This window comes from Talpa europaea (assembly GCF_964194135.1).
Source record: "Talpa europaea genome assembly, chromosome: 2".
In the NCBI taxonomy this organism is placed as follows: domain Eukaryota; kingdom Metazoa; phylum Chordata; class Mammalia; order Eulipotyphla; family Talpidae; genus Talpa; species Talpa europaea.
Genome location: NC_140068.1, coordinates 108897141 through 108913161, shown reverse-complemented (window position 1 = coordinate 108913161; position 16021 = coordinate 108897141). Strand labels below are relative to the sequence as shown.

At 52.2% G+C, this 16021-nt stretch overlaps 2 protein-coding genes across 2 annotated transcripts in view; both read left to right on the top strand.

Moving 5' to 3' along the window:
* Positions 1 to 16021, top strand: part of LOC311188229 (HLA class I histocompatibility antigen, alpha chain G-like) — a gene marked incomplete at both ends in the record, with an annotated part of 283119 nt that overhangs the window by 218831 nt on the left and 48267 nt on the right. The window lies entirely within an intron of this gene.
* LOC311167635 (HLA class I histocompatibility antigen, A alpha chain-like) overlaps positions 1 to 16021 on the top strand; it is a gene marked incomplete at both ends in the record, with an annotated part of 94729 nt that overhangs the window by 49272 nt on the left and 29436 nt on the right. Inside the window, 5 exons of the mRNA XM_084228707.1 lie at positions 10005 to 10280; positions 10775 to 11050; positions 11173 to 11292; positions 11702 to 11734; positions 11873 to 11934. Of these exons, the coding sequence (XP_084084833.1) occupies positions 10005 to 10280; positions 10775 to 11050; positions 11173 to 11292; positions 11702 to 11734; positions 11873 to 11934 (767 nt within the window). The remainder of the gene's footprint in view (positions 1 to 10004; positions 10281 to 10774; positions 11051 to 11172; positions 11293 to 11701; positions 11735 to 11872; positions 11935 to 16021) is intronic.

The window sequence follows — 16021 nt, the reverse complement described above, 5'->3', positions numbered from 1 at the left end:
AAACCTGAGGGCCACTCGCCCCTCCCTGCCTGGCTCCAAGCGCCTGGCTTCTGCTTTTCTGTAAAAAAAAAAAAAAACAAAAAAAAAACTTGTTTCCTTCTGCCCCCGGTGGGAGTGTTGTAGAGCAGCCCCGATATTGAACGGGTTCCTGGCTGTGGGTCCTCACCTGCGTGCTTAAAAGGGACTTATTAGTACTCCACTGCAGGCACACACAAAAGGTTAATAAAGGTTTATTTACGAGGGAAGGGCAAATGAGGAAATGTACAACTCAGGGAAAAAAGAGGGAGATAAAGTCCTAAATGCGTCCTACTGGTTCTGCAAACCTGGAATCCCAATGGCACTCTGAGAGCTGGTGAAGAGCCAAGAGCTGTGAGGCCAAGGAGCCCCAACGCCCACGTCTGGTTTTATACCAAACCTGCTGCTTAACTCCACCCTCAGGTCCCAGCAACCCTCCCTTTGGTGATGATGGGATTTGTTTTTCTCAAGTCTTAAAGGCTTTGGTCAGGAGTGGGGGTGGAGTCCACAAAGCCTGTAGGGAATTAGCTCAGGACATCCTTTCTCCCTAACAGACTGACTGAAATACACTGCCGAGGGGAGCTGTGGGCCAAGCAGGGGGTCTGCAGTGCCAAGTGGGTCAGATCCCTGGCCAGGGACCAACTGGAGCCACTGAAGTCTGAGTGGTGAGAGAGCTGAGACCTAACCCCTAGGCCATCAGGGAGGTCCCATTTTAAAATTATTAGAAGTCTTTTTGAGGCTTTGTGAGCCTAATGAGTTTCTTGGTGCTGCCATAGGAAGTCCTGAGAAGCAGGGTGGCCGCTGAGTCACCTTTGGAGGTTAGCAGGGCTGGGCTCCCTCTCCCTCTCCACTGCCACAGTCCTTGTGACTTTGGCCAGGAAAAGAATCCCTGAGACCCTGTCCCTCACTGACTAAATAAATGATGGTGGGGGCCTCCCAGGTGGTGCTGCGGTTGAGCGCTGGCTTGCGAAGCTGCCCGCAGCCTCTGCAGCACCGGTTCTATCCCCCGCTGCTCCCCTCAGCAGTGTACTTCGGTCCTTCTGCCCGCTCTGCTCCCCGCTCTGGCTCCGGCGAATTCTCTCACCCTCCCACGCTTCTGACTGTACCCAGTGCTTGTATAAATAAATAAATAAATCTTAAAAAAAATAAAAAGAAAAAAAGAAATGATGGTGGTCAACGTAATTCATGAGTAAAAGCGAATCTGGAAACTAAGCATTTGTTACAGCTGTGAAACATGACATTTTCATACACAGGAAAATACAGGCTAGTAGAGGCAGTCGGAGTTCAAGGCTAAAAATATAAAGCATGGCAATGAGACAGAAGTGACATGACAGAGTTCCCGATCCTGAGTTGCTTGTGTCTTAGTGGGGTTGTAGGGTGGTAAGATGGGTTCAAGAACCCCCCCTGTTATAGGACAGGTAGAGGGGCAGCCCAAAACCCCGCAAACCTGCCTATTCTAAATGGGTTCTGCCATCTGCCGCATCAACACAAAACATAGGAGACTTTAATGGGAAGGAACTTTAATAAAACTAGGAAACAATACAGGTAAGGCAAAGAGTCTAGTTTCTAAATGAAGCACCCAAAGTTACCCGTCCCCTCGTGGGTAAAAGTCCATCCAAATGGGAGTGGCCCAGAGCAAGGCCCCAAGGCCTGCCACAAGTCTAAAGCATCTTCCAGTGGGGACCCACGGAAAAGGGTCACAAACAACCAGACAAGCCCGGAAGGAAAAGAGCAAAATCAACATCAAGATAAAAGCTGCCATGGTCACCTGCCCACGGGTCTCACCCACATCTGTGTCACCCAGTCCACGACCAAAAGACAAGCGCAGTTTCTTCACGTGCCTCTAGGCTCCATGCGCCTCCTCCAGGTCTCCTTCTGGCTCCATCCTGCTTCCTTCCTCAGTCTCTTCTGCAGCTTCTCCTCTTCCTGCTCAGCTCCACCCTCCCTTGGGTGGGGCAGGGAACCTCCCCCTTTCCTGGGGACCACCCTGTTGCACCCCTACACAAAGGCCACTCACCTCTTTAGAGGGTCCTCGGGACACCCAGGGGACCCCTCCCACCTCCTGGAAAGGCCCCTGGCCCCTGCCCACCAGGACCAATGGAGCCCCCTCCCTCCACCTTTCAGGTCTCCCCTTAATCCCTTTGCTCTCCTTGGTGGTGGGGAGGGAGGAAAAAACAGTTTCCCTCCACCTCCTGCACTCATAGCTTACACGGTTGTGATGAAAGACGGGGTTACTAACTAAAGAGCAGGGAGGGTCAAATCTTGGACTTGAGCAGGGCTTCTGACACCCACCTGCACGTGGGCACTGACCAGGGAGTTGGAAGGGGGGAGGGAGAGGAGGAGATCAGAATGGCTGTGGGGCTTTGGCGGCTTAGAGTTTGGAGCCTGAGGGATTCAGCTTTGCAAGTCGCTTCCCAGACGCCCAGGAGGCAGAGATCTGCAAATAATCCTGCAGATCTGGTCTCTGGTGACTTTTCCGGAGACCCTGGTGCATGCCAGGAGGGTGTGTTGTGGCAGCCTGCGCCTCCCATGCTGTCTCTTGACAAGAAGAGGGAAAGTTGTACTTCCCAGAAGAAGGAAGTTCTTGCACTTCCCAAAGAAGATCTGAACTAGGGAGTCTCCATGGCAAGGCCTGCTAATGCTCTCCTCTTTGATCTTGGTTAATGTGGAAGTAAGTTAGTTATTAACTGGCCTGTGTAAACCTAATTCAGACCCAGGTGACAATTGGCTTATTGTTCTTGCGCATGAACTATCACTAAAGAAGTAAAAATTGTTAAAGGTATAGTTAGGAAAGAAATGTTCCGGCCCTGAGAACTATGGAGAACAAACTGCCCTGAACCATCTGTGCTTGGAAGCCATAGCCTAACATGAGAGGTGCTTGTTTGCGGCAACAATACATTTCCTGGTGTATGAGATCAATAGTTCGCAGGCCCAGTGGAGGTTAGGAATTTCTAGTTAAGAGTTAGACTTCAGTAGAACTTACGTAGATCTGATGAATTGTTTTAAACCACTTTGAAGTAATTAATATACTAACCAAGTTAATTGAGTGCTAGGAAATAGATTGATTTTAGTAATTGAATATAGAATAGGAATTTTACACCCATGTTTGTAATTGGGAAAGTTTAAATGTTGCCAAATGTTGTGCTGTTGATCATGCTAGTAAATGAGCTGTACCTAGGAAACTAATTGTTCTTAGGTTACCAAAAAAAATAATCTACAGGTGTAAGGCCAAGGGAATCTTTACATGATCATGAGAAAATATGTATTGATTGTCTTTGCTCTGCTTCAATGCTTACGCTGATGTAATCCCACCGCTCACCTTAAGGTATAAAGACCCGCTGAGACCCTCAGTAGGGAGATACTTGCACGAAATAAGGTGTCTGTGTCTACCTCACTCCTACTGTTATAGAGCAACCCCGATAGATATTAAACGGGTTCCTGGCTGTGGGCCCTCACCCGCGCGCTTTAAAGGGACTTATGAATACTCTACTACAGGCACACACAAAAGGGTTAATAAAAGGTTTATTTACAAGAGAAAAAGAAATAAGGAAAATGTACAACTCAGGGAGAAAATAGGGAAATAAAGTCTTTAATGCATCCTACCCGATCCGACGACCTGGAAACCCAAAGTCACTCTCAGAGCTGACCGGACTCTGCGAGCTGGCGGAGAGCCCAAAAATGGAGAGCCCCCAAAGCCCACGTGTCTGCCTTTTGTATCCACCTGGCTGCTTAACCCCACCCTCAGGTCCCAGCCACCTTCCCTTTGGTGGTGATGGGATTTGGAGTTCCCAGTGTCTTTGGCTTTGACCTGGGGTGGGGGTGGAGTCCACAAAGCCTATATGGAATTTGCTTTGGGACATCCTTTTCCCCTTAACACTACCTCGCTCCACTTCCCCTCAGTCCTCCGAAGAGAAAACTTGGCCGATGCTGTCCTCTCCTCTCTGAGACCCCTGACACAATTTCTAGCTGGGGTTGGTCTCCAGCAGCGTGTAGGGAGAAAAGGAGAGGAGGGGGGAGCAGGAGAGGCTCCTTGGAGTCTCCTCAGGAGCTGGGGGAGGCCTTGCTCTGTGGAGGGAGCAGGGGCAGTGATCTGGGGGCTGCTGGGGTTGGGCCCCTCCCAGCTACTCAGAACCGGTTCCTGGGACTTTGGGATCCTAAATGTTAGGCTCATGTAGCTTTGTCCATTTTTTCTCCCCTGCACAGACATGTGGACCCAGGGCCCATGTATTTGCTTTCCCTTCCCAACCTTTTTTTGCATTTCTCTAAGAAAGTAAGGTAGCAGGTGGGGCAGGAAATGCTGGGAAAACTTGAGAGGTGGTGGAGGGCTGGTCGTGGGCGGGTCTTACCCACACTGGCTCTGCCGCCAACAGTTCTTGAGAGACTGCACACAGTGAAGGTCAGAGTCTGAGTCTCTCCTGTTTCCTGGCTGCCGCACTGCCACAGGTCCGGGTGGGTTTCACACGGCATCTGCGGGTCCCCAGCGCTGTAGGTTGCTGGCGTCAGGATGGGGCAGTGGCCAGTTCTGCTTCTGGCTGCCCTTGTCCCCTCCGTAGCCCTGGGTGCAGGTGAGTGGGCTTCATTGGTCCTGGTGGGCAGGAGCCTGGGCCTTTCTGGGGTCTGGGAGGGGTCTCCTGGGTGTCTTGGGGAACCTCTCAGGAGGGAGTGGCCTTTGGGGGAGTTCTTGAAGGTGGGGCTGGACCTGGCTTGTTGCACACCCTCCTGATATATTGATATATTTATTTTTGATGTATTGATTTTATTTAAGCAGTAAAGTTGTGGCCTGTTCTCTGGCCCTGCTCTGTGCCCCCCCACCCCCCCTTAACAGTCTCTCAGTTCTTTTCTGTTTTCTGGTCCTGCCTGTCTGTCCCTCCCCTAGCCCATCGCTCTTCTCCCTCCCCCTTCTCTGGTCTCACTCACCAGAAAAACTGCCCCCCTCCTTCTTGACCCTCTCTCTGCTGCCCCTCTCCCCTCCTGCACCCCACTTCTGCCCTCCCCCTGCTACTTTCTCCCTTCCTGGGACCCTTCCCTTCCACCCCTTTTCCCTTCCACCCCCTTTCCAGGTCACCTTCCCCATCCCTGCTGCCCCCTTACCAGCTGCCCACTCCCTTCTGCCCCCTTCCCTGCTGCCCCCTTCCCTGCTGGACCCCACTCTTTGCTGCACCCCTCCCTACTGACCCCCTTCCCTGCTGTCCCTCCTCTGTGTCCTAGGGTGGCCTCCGCCTCCCCCTCACTATTTCCTCCTCCCTCCTGCACCATTGCCTGCAAGGAGCCTTCACCTGTGGATCCTGCCTGCTTTACTAAGCCCTGCTTTCCGAGGATGCCTGTGGCCTCCGGTATCTCTCTCCATGCTAGTCCCCCCACCCCACCTTCATCCTGGGGAGCCTGGGAGCTCCTCATCATTGCCTTTACCACAGGCACAGCCCCTGGGCACAGACCTGCCCTGTCCTCTGGCCTCAGCTCCCACCTCCAGTCATTGCAGCTCCTGCTCCTGGGCCCAACAAGTCTCCCAGCTGCTTCTTTCTCTTCCAACCTCCGGCCCTTCCCAGACCTGAGAGCTGCTCTTGGTGCAGCACCTCTTCGGTCTTCTTCGTTCCCTTGGCTTCCTTGACCCCCTAGGCTCTCGTTCCTCACACCACAGATGCGCCACCCTGTGGCAGCCTTTTCCCCCCCAGGGCCTTCTCCCAACCCACCACCTGATGGACGCAGCCCCCTCTATGGAGGGGCTTCATCGACATCTGCATCACCCCACACTGCAGCTCTCCCCTCCTGTGCCCTGGCCACCTGCTGGGCATTGAGGTTCTGCTTCCCCCTCCCCAATGTAAACTCTCCCTGGGCCCAGGGCTGACTCCCAGTCCCTGCACCTGCCTTTCACTGGGTCCCAGGCAGGTTCATCCACCTCCCCAACCTGTCCTTGAGGAATCACAGACAAGCCTGGCTCATGTCGCCCTTCCCGCCCCACACCACAGCTGCTCTGACCATGGACCTCTGCCCCAGACCCTCACGTCTTCTCCCTGCTCTCTGACGAGACCCCCCCCCCCAGTCCTCTTAGGGACCTGGTGCCCCCTCTCTTGGCCTCTGACCCCAATTTCCCCTCTCCATCCCGTTCTTCCACCCTCACCCCTCTCCTTCCTTCCTTCCCTTTTTTTTTTTTTTAAAGATTTATGTATTTATACAAGAACTGGGGTACAGTCAGAGGCACAGGAGGGTGAGAGGATTCACCAGAGACAGAGTGGGGAACAGAACAGGCAGACTGACTGAAGACACTGCTGAGGGGAGCAGCGGGCAGGGCAGGAGAGGCCTGCTGTTCCATGTGGGGTATTCCCTGGCCAGCCAGGAATCGAACCTGCATATGCAGAGGCTGCAGACAGCTTCATAGTGTGCCGCTCAACCTGCTGCGCCACTGGGGAGGCCCCCTTCCTTTCTCTCTTGAGATTTATTTTCTTACATAGGTGTTAACTTTTGTACAGAATTTGATTTCCCCTCTCAGGTGCCATCCCCTTGGTCCATCTCCCCGCCACTTGTGCTCTCCCTCCCCAGTTCTGCCCCTCCCTGCCCCTCCCTTGTCCCTCTCCTTCCTTCTCCTTGCCTGGTGTCCTGTACTGGGAATCCTCACTCCTGTCCTCTGTACACAGCCCTGTCTGAAGCCCGAGGCCTCTAGGAGCTTCGGACTCGCAGCCTTGGGTAACTCTGATGCTCAGGTAGCTCATCCCTGCCTCACTGAGGGAAGTCTGGAACCATTGATCTAGCAACTCTGTATCCAACTTTCTTGCAGGGTATTGAGGAAGCTTGTGTGTTCCTGCAGCACAGAGTTGGGGTGTGGACAATTCAGAGAAAATTAGCAGGACCTTTGTTCAGGAGGACTCTCAGATCTGTGGCTTGTTCCATATTAAAAGCAAACAAACATTGTTATTAAGAGATCTTGAGGGCCTCCCTGGTGGTGCAAGGGGTTAAGACACAACCTATGAAGCTATCAGCAGCCTCTGTAGCACAAGTTCGATCCCCAGCGGGCCAGGGAGCAACCCACATGGCGCAGCAGACCTCTCCTGACTCACCCGCTGCTCCCCTCAGCAATGTACTTCTGTCAATCTTCCTGTTCTGTTCCCCACTCTGTCTCTGGTGAATCCTCTCACCCCCTACACCTCTGGCCTGTACCCCAGCTCTTGTATGCATAAATAAATAAATCTTGAAAAAAAAAAAGAGAGAGCTTGAGGGCCTCCCCTGGTGGTGCAGGTGGCTGAGCGAATTGCTGTGAGGCTGTCTGCAGCCTCTGCAGTGTGGGTTCCATCCCAGCTGGCCCGCGAGGGTCCCACATGGCACGGCAGACCTCTCCTGTCTGACACGCTGCTCCCCTCGGCAGTGTATTTCATCAGTCTGCCTATTCTGTTCCCTGCATCTGTCTCTGATGAATCCTCTCACCCTCCCGACCCTCTGGCCTGTACCCTGGTTCTTGTATAAATAAATAAATCTTTAAAAAAAAAGAGAGAGAGAGAGCTTAAAAAAATAGAAATAATTTTGTATGCCCTTTCTCTGTCTTAGATTGATTGTTTTTTGTTTTTTGTTTTTTTTAAGATTTATTTATTTATTTATACAAGCACTGGGGACAGTCAGAAGTGCAGGAGGGTGAGAGAATTCACCAGAGCCAGAGTGGGGAACAGAACAGGCAGACGAACAAAATACACTGCTGAGGGGAGCAGTGGGCAGCAGGAGAGGTCTCCGCGCCATGTGGGACCCTCACTGACCCTTGCTGGTGGCCAGGGATGGAACCAGCGCTGCAGAGGCTTCCCAGCCCAGCGCTCATCTGCTGCGCCACCAGGGGAGGCCCTGTCTTGGATTGATTGTTAACCATTATTTTCTGAAAGAGAAACTTGAGGCATGAAAGAACTAATCAGAAAAAAGAAACATTTGACTTACAAAATCATGAAACTATTCAATTTTTTAAAAAAAGATTTTATTTTATTTATACAATAGCCAGGGTACAGGCCAGATGAGCAGGAGAGTGAGAGGATTCACCAGGGAGAGAGCGGGGAACAGAACAGGCAGACTGATGAAATACACTGCTGAGAGGAATAGTGGGCCAGACAGGTGAGGTCTGCTCACCATGTGGCTTGCTATGAGGCAAGGCAGGTGGGGATTATACCAGCACTGCAGAGGCTGCAGACAGCTTCACAGTGCTGTGCTCAACCACCTGCGCTACCAGGGAGGCTCCTCAATTTTTTTTTTTAAAGATTTATTTATTTATGCATACAAGGGCTGGGGTACAGGCAGAGATGCAGGAGGTAAGAGGATTCACCAGAAACAGAGTGGGCAACAGAACAGCAGATTGACTAAAACACACTGCTGAGGGGAGCAGTGGGCAAGACAGGAGAGGTCTTCTGTGCCATGTGGGCATTTCCCTGGCCCGGAATTGAACTCAAGCCTCAATGACTGGCAACAGCTTGACAGCACAGAGACTTTAACCCTTTCACCACCAGGGAGGCCAAGAATCACCTTCTTTTAGATGCAAAGCACTTCCCATCTTGGCTCTGCCCAAATAAAGTCTTGGGAAACCTGACTGGGGGGTGGGGGGGACCCAAAGTGTGAAAACTGGACACTGCATTGTTGAAATGAAGGGCCATTTTCAACAAAAGGCAAAGAATGTTCTGAGAGATAGTCCAGTGATGCTTGCTCCCCTTTTCCTTCCCTCCCTCAGTAAGGGCCTCCCCCCCATGCCTTCCTTGCCTTACCCCCCTGTGAGTTTTTAGGAGAGTCCAGGGCAGGGACATGGAGGGGGTGGGGGAAAGACAAGGCTTCCAGTTCAGGTCAGTGACTTATTCTGGAAGGGGCAGTGGAGGAAAAAGGGGCCGACACAGCCTGTGGGGCCTTCCCTCAGAGAGCCCCTGGGCCAGGACTCAGGGAGACGCGTGACAAAGAGCTGCCCTGGCTGGAGGACAGTGTCCAGGGCAAAGTCCCTGGTCACCAGGTGGACTCTCAGGGTGGCCGGGACACAAACTCAGTGTTGGGGAGAATCCCTCTTCTTGGGGAGTCTCACTTTTATTCTCACAGGCTGAAAGGTTCTTCCCATTTGCTGCACATTTCTAGGCCATCAAATCGTCACGTGGTTCTCATTTACAAATTTTCTTGGTAACAGGGCCTGGAAGCCTCTTCCTGTTGCTCTTGTGGGTCCCTGTCCTGCCTGAGACCTGGGAGGGTGAGTGTGAAATGGGAGAAAACCTGGGTGGGGGGGGGGGGAAGAGCCAGGGGACCGCCTGGCCGCTTTCCCTCTCGACTGGGGCTCCAGGCCCTTGCCCCCTCCACATCCTGCCCTCCCCCCATGCACCCCCTTCTCTGCCAATCTTATGACCTTCCTGGATCTTTTCTCTCGCCACCCCTTTCATGTCTCAGGGTCCTGTCCCTTGACCCAATACTCTGGTACCAACAGCGCCCAGAAGAGGGTCAGCCCGGGTCTCCCTTCCCGCCCCCAGGCCCCCACTCCCTGAGGTATTTCTCCACCGCGATGTCCCGGCCCGGCCCCGGGGAGCCCCGCTTCAGCTTCATCGCTGTGGGCTACGTGGACGACACGCAGTTCGTGCAGTTCGACAGCGACTCTCCGGGTCCGAGGGCGGAGCCGCGGGCGCCCTGGGTGGCGCAGCTGGGCCCGGGGTACCAGGACAGGAACACCGGGACCTACAAGGCCACCGCACAGACTTTCCGCGAGGGTCTGGGCGCCCTGCGCGGCTACTACAACCAGAGCGCGGCGGGTGAGCTCCTTGGGCTGGGCCGGGTCCAGTTCTCCGGTCCCCGAAAGGGCCCCGAGTCCCCGGGTCTCAGCGTCTCCCCAAGGCCGCCCACAGGCCCCGCCGGCGAGGAAGCCCCACGGGGACACCCCGATGTCCCTTCCAGCTGAGGAGGGTGATGGCTGTGGGCGTGACCTGCCGGGTGGCCGGTGGCCTCTCCTGGGAGGGGCTGGGGGCGGGCGGGGCAGGTATGGGGGCTGACACCGGCGGGGACAGGCTCTCACACCATCCAGGAGATGTACGGCTGCGACGTGGGGCCCGACGGGCGCCTCCTCCGCGGGTACAGTCAGTTCGCCTACGACGGCGCCGATTACCTGGCCCTGAACGGGGACCTGCGCTCCTGGACCGCGGCGGACACAGCCGCGCAGATCACCCGGCGCAAGTGGGAGGCGGCGGGAGAGGCCGAGCGCCAGAGGAGCTACCTGGAGGCCACGTGCGTGGAGTGGCTGCGCAGATACCTGGAGCACGGGAAGGAGACGCTGCAGCGCGTGGGTATGAGGGGCCGCAGGGTTGTGTTCAAATTGGGTCCTAAAGAGTGACTTGCCCAGAGGCCCCACCTTCCTCTAGACACGGAAGGGACCCAGTCTCTGGATGGAGGGGGGAAGCCATCCCTGAAATAATTCATTCCTGCTTCCCTTTGCCTCTGGCAGCAGCCCTGGGAGCCCTGGGAACTTTCTCTCTCAGGCCTTGTTCTCTGCCCCATGTTTTTGGGGCCTGAATCCAGCTTTTCTGAGTCACTGGCCTCATGCTAGGTCAGGACCAGAAATCCCTTTTCTCACCCTCAGAGACCTGGTCTCCTGCCCTGGACTGTCTCATTTTAATTCTAGAAATTTGCAAATAATAGGAATTATTCCTGATACCTGTGTCCAGGCTGGATCTGGGTTTTGTGTTCCCTCCCCTCCTCCTTCTTCCCTGTCCATTCTTATGAGTCCCACTTCAGTGACCCAAAACATGTATAAAGTTCCCGCATTTCTGACCCTTCTCAGACCCCCCAAAGACACAGGTGACCCACCACCCCACCTCTGATCATGAGGTCACCCTGAGGTGCTGGGCCCTGGGCTTCTACCCTGCGGACATCACTCTGACCTGGCAGCGAGATGGGGAGGACGTAACCCAGGACACCGAGTGGGTTGAGACCAGGCCTGGGGGGGACGGAACCTTCCAGAAGTGGGCGGCTGTGGTGGTGCCTTCTGGAGAGGAGCAGAGATATGCGTGCCATGTACAGCATGAGGGGCTGCTGGAGCCCCAAGTCCTGATATGGGGTAAGGACAGGGGTTGTGGGCACAGAGGCTCTGCCCAGGGGCATCGGGAGCCCTTCTGGAGACCTTCAGAGGGTCAGGATGAAGGCCTGGGGCTCAGGGTCTCCCCTTCCCTTCCCTTCCAGTGCCCCCTCCTCAGTCCTCTCTCCCCACCGTGGGCATCATTGCTGGCCTGGTTCTCCTTGGAGCTGTGCTCACTGGAGCTGCGGTGGCTGCAGCTGTGATGTGGAGGAAGAAGCGCTCAGGTAGGGAAGGGAGTGGGGGTCTTGTCCACTGGGGTCTTTCAAGTCCCAGGGAGCACTTGCCCTACCTGGGTAATGGGAAGTACCCACTTGTGTCCCCCAAATTGGAGCTGATCTCTAACCCTCTTTTGTAAAGCACTTACGAAAGTGAATCACAGATTGTTCACCTTGATAATTCTGGTGATGGGCCTTAACTTCCAGCAAATGGCAGAGGGGAAGGTCCCTGCTGATGGCAGACTCCAGGAAGCAGTTGGTCCAGTCCCCCCTCATCTCCTTTCTTCATATTTCCTGGTCCTGCCCTGAATTTTCAGTCCCAGTTCTGGAAACTTCCCAGTGGTCCAGGGCTAGGAGATTCCTTTAGGATTTCATGGCCTCACTTCTCCCTGGTCTCATATAATGTTTTTACCCACAGGTGGACAAGGAGGAAGCTACACTGTGGCTGCAGGTAAGTGTGGATCAGGGGTTTGGTCCCTGAGCCCCTGGGGACAGTGTAGATGGAGCCCCTGGGGGAGTCACCTCATCAGTCCCTCCTGTGGTCTCTTCTCTCCTGGCTCTAACCAGGTTCTGTTTTGTTCTTCCCCAGGCAGTGACAGTGCCCAGGGCTCTGATGTGCCTCTCACAGCTGCTAAAGGTGAGACCCTGGAGGCCTGTGGTGGGAGGGGCTGGGGCAGAGAGGATGGGACCAGGTTCTGGGGATACTGTGAGGGGGACATTCTGATGTTGCAGTGGACCATTGAGAATGTCCACTTATGTGATTCCCTGAGTTTGTTCATGATATTTTCTTTCACAATGTGCTGGGTCTCAGATGAATACTGAATTTTTCTTATCCACACGTCATGACTTCAAGATCCCCTGAAAAGGGCATAGCATGTACCTGTGATCTAACTGGCATACTGTAAGGAGGTGGGGAGATTGGCCCAGCACTGTCCATCAGGCCCCTCCACACACTTTCCTGTGTCTCTCCCTGGTGACTTTCCTGCTCCAGCAGAGGAGGAGCTGACTCCATCCCTGCCTGTACTTTGTGTTTTCCTGAGGAATAGTGTCTACTTCCCTGTTGAAAATAACAGTGCAGAAATGCAATTATTTTTCTAATCTTGTGAATTGGAGTTGATGGATTAATAAAATAGTGTCCTAAAGTTTGAGAAAGGAACTAAATGGAAGACAAAGTACTTACCAAATCTAGTTTTTGGGTCTTTTGGGGGCTATTTCCTGGATTATTTTTTCCATGTTTTCCCAACCTTTTGTTTTTTCTTTAACAAAACAAGTTCCGGTATTAGTACAGAGAAGGATCACATAATTTCTGCTCTTAGAAAAGTTCCTGTTGGATATCTGTTTTCTCAGCTGCACCCCCCCCCCCCCACCGCCTTACGTGTAGTTATCCCAGACTGGCTCGGTTCCAAATTCATGGGTTTTAAATAAGAGTCAAAGTGATACTCACAGTTGCAAAGTTGGACCCATAAAACCAGGATTATCCTTTCTGAAGAATGATGCTTGTGGTCTGTGTGTGTGTAGAAGGAAGGGAGGGGGAGGGGAGAGCAGTGCTTGTGAGAGAAGCTGAGGCAGCATTAATGTCACTGTGAGTCATGGCTGGAACTTCCTAAGATCCTGGATGAGATCCTAAAGATACTAAACATTACCAAAGATACTGTTTCCAGAATAGGGAAATAATGATAAAATAAAAAAAAAAATCAACAGGCAACTGTAAGCCGGAGAGATTCTGCAGGGTGGGGAGAAAGGAGTTGGATCAAAACAAGAGTGGGAAGAGCACAAGGGACCATGGTGACAGTTCACGGGTGAATGGGTGGTGGGGATTTCACGGGGACTATAAGAATGAAATTATCATGCACTACACTGTTCATTCAACTGGTAATTGTTGCACCAGCTATGTGACAGGCTGTTTTGTTGTTTTTTTAATTATTTTTTTTAAGATTTATTTATTTATTTATTTATTTGTTTGTTTGTTTGTTTGTTTTGTTTATACATGCACTGGGTACAGTCAGAAATGGGGGAGGGTGAGAGAATTCACCAGAGCCAGAGCGGGGAGCAGAGCAGGCAGAAGGACCAAAGTACACTGCTGAGGGGAGCAGCGGGTGGCAGGAGAGGTCTGCGCTCCATGTGGGACCCTCCTCCGGTGGCCGTGGAGCAGCTGGGGATCGAACCGGCGCTGCAGAGGCTGCGGGCAGCTTCGCAACCAAGCACTCAACCGCTGCGCCACCAGGGAGGCCCGTGACAGGCTGTTTTTCATCTAGGAAGCCTTAATGAACTAAAAACATCCCCAGCTTGCTGGCCTGTGGATGTGTGACCTAGTGGGAAGGAGAGACAGGAGACTGTGTGATAGTAAATAAGGGACGTGTCTGGTTAGAAGTGGGTAAGGGTTGTGGGAAGTGACCCAGAGTCAGTGTGTGGGGACAGGGAGGATGCTGTCTTCCTAGTGTGGGCCTCAGTTAGAGGATTGTTGAGAAAAAATTTGAGGGACAGCTTGTCCACAAGGATAGTTTGTCCACATTCCTGAGGCAGGAATGTGACTGAGATGAGCTGGAGCTCCAGCTCCAGCTGGCTGGAGCGAAGGTAATAGAAATGACACCAGCAGGCCTCAATTATGTTGAATGAGTTTTGACTTTTCTCTGTGTAAGTTGTGGGGTTACGTGTCCATTCTGGACAGATATTGACTTGTGAGAGTTCTCTTTAGAAGCCACAGTCTGACCTTCGTGAAGAATCAAGAGTTGAAGAGTGAGAGGTGGGAATAAAAATGTAGGAAACCTGTGCAGATTCCAGGATTGAGAGGTTCATGGCCTTGTTGGACTGTGAGCAGGAAAATAATATGAAGTGATTGGATGTGGATATGTTTAGAGATGGATTTGATAGCATTTCCTAATGAAACATCTGGACTGTGAGAAAGAGGATCAAGATTGACACTCAGTATTCCAGACTGTGAAGTAGAGATGTGAAGGGCCTGCAGTGATAGGAGGAAGGTTCTAGAAATAGTACACTTGAGGAATGGCATCCTAGGTATTCAATTTAGGAGCGTGGAAACTGAGATCTACCAGCAAGTCAGAGATGGTGGCAGTTGGACAGACAAGCCTGTAGCACAGGTGGCTCTTCTGAACTGAGAAAAGCTTTGGGAGATGAGAGAGTGTAAAGGATACCTAAACTCTTGACCATGAATGAGGTCACCCAGGGAGTAATTCTTTCCATTTTTTTTTCTTTGCAGAAGAGAAAGGAGCAGAACTGGACCACGGGACCCCAGTGTTCAGCAGAGTAAATTGTACAGACAACACCATGTGCAGAAGGCACAGAGACCAGGGAATCCCACTTCAGCAAGCACAGGAGTCACCTGGACACTCATGAAGACTCGGAGGGTCTAGAGTAGATCCTGAGATTCTATTATGAGACCCCTCTCCTCGTCTTTGGGGAGAATTTAAGGTTGACTCTAAGAAGGGGGAACTTCATCCCTGGAAACAGAAGCAGGAAGAAATAACGGACTCTGCAGTCCAAGGTTCCATTCTAAGAGACTGAAGGACCCTCTTTATTTGGGGTATCTGCACAGATCTGGGAACCAGTTGTTTTTATTTATTTTTTTACACCATTTTTCATTTTTGTACAATGTATGCATTTTCATCTCGGTTATAGTCCCCGTGAAATTCCCACCACCCATTCACCCGTGAACTGTCACCGTGGTCCCTTATTTTGATCCTACTCCCTTCTCCCCCTCTGCAGAATGTTTTCAACTTACAGTTGCCTGTTGATTTTTTTTTTTTTCCCATCATTATTACTTCTCCCCGCCCCCAACCTCTACATTCCTCCTATAAGTACCAGTTCTTATGACTTGGAAACTAGGTTCTTTCCTGAGTCCCTAGGACTCACTGGGGAAGTAATTTGAGTACCTGCCACTTGTCACTAGACCTCGTGCCCCTATTCACAGTTTGGAGTCCTGCTGTTGGGGCCCAGCGGGCACTAGGGAAGGCCTGACTGAGCAGAAAGGGCAGCTCTGGTCGCCTGTGCTCAGCCCTGTGGCCACACGGGGGCGCTGCCGCGCTGTTCCGGATTCTGGTGGAGCCGCCAGGACGGGGCGGGGGCTGAGGTGGGCAGAGTTGGGGGTCCTGGAGGGCGGCGTCCTGGGGTGAGATGCTCTGTGAGGAGTCAGAGAAGCAGGGCTCAGAGGAGGGGAGACCCCGGAGACTGCCTTGTGTGTGAGGTTTCCAGCTTTTCTCCCAGTATCCCTCTTTCCAGTCTTTTATAGCAATACCTGGGGAAACTGGAAAGTAGACCTTTTTTTCCCTTCTACAACCTATTACTTTATTGAGGGCTATTTTTTAAAGTTACATTAAAAAATAGTATTTGCAGAGATTTTGCAAAGGTATTATAGCGTTCCTTTATATACCACACTCTTTTCCCACATAGTTAACATCTTACGTAGTAGCTACAGTGCATCTGTGCAGCTAATGAAGCAACACTGACTCACGTTTACTAAACTTCATGCTGTATTTGCAGTTCATTACTTTTACTTTTTATGTTTAGGACCTCATCCAGGATCTCAGTAAGTTCCAGCCATGTCTCCTTTAGGCGCCTCTAGCTCAGGCAGTTTCTCAGACTTTCCATTTTTTTGATTGAGTACCGCTCAGGAGTAATGTCCCTGAATTTGAGTTTTTTCCCACTGGGCAGCTCACACGCAATGGTTGTTCTGCTATAAACATTTAGATGCATGTATGGTTTTTGTGCAAATACAAGTTTT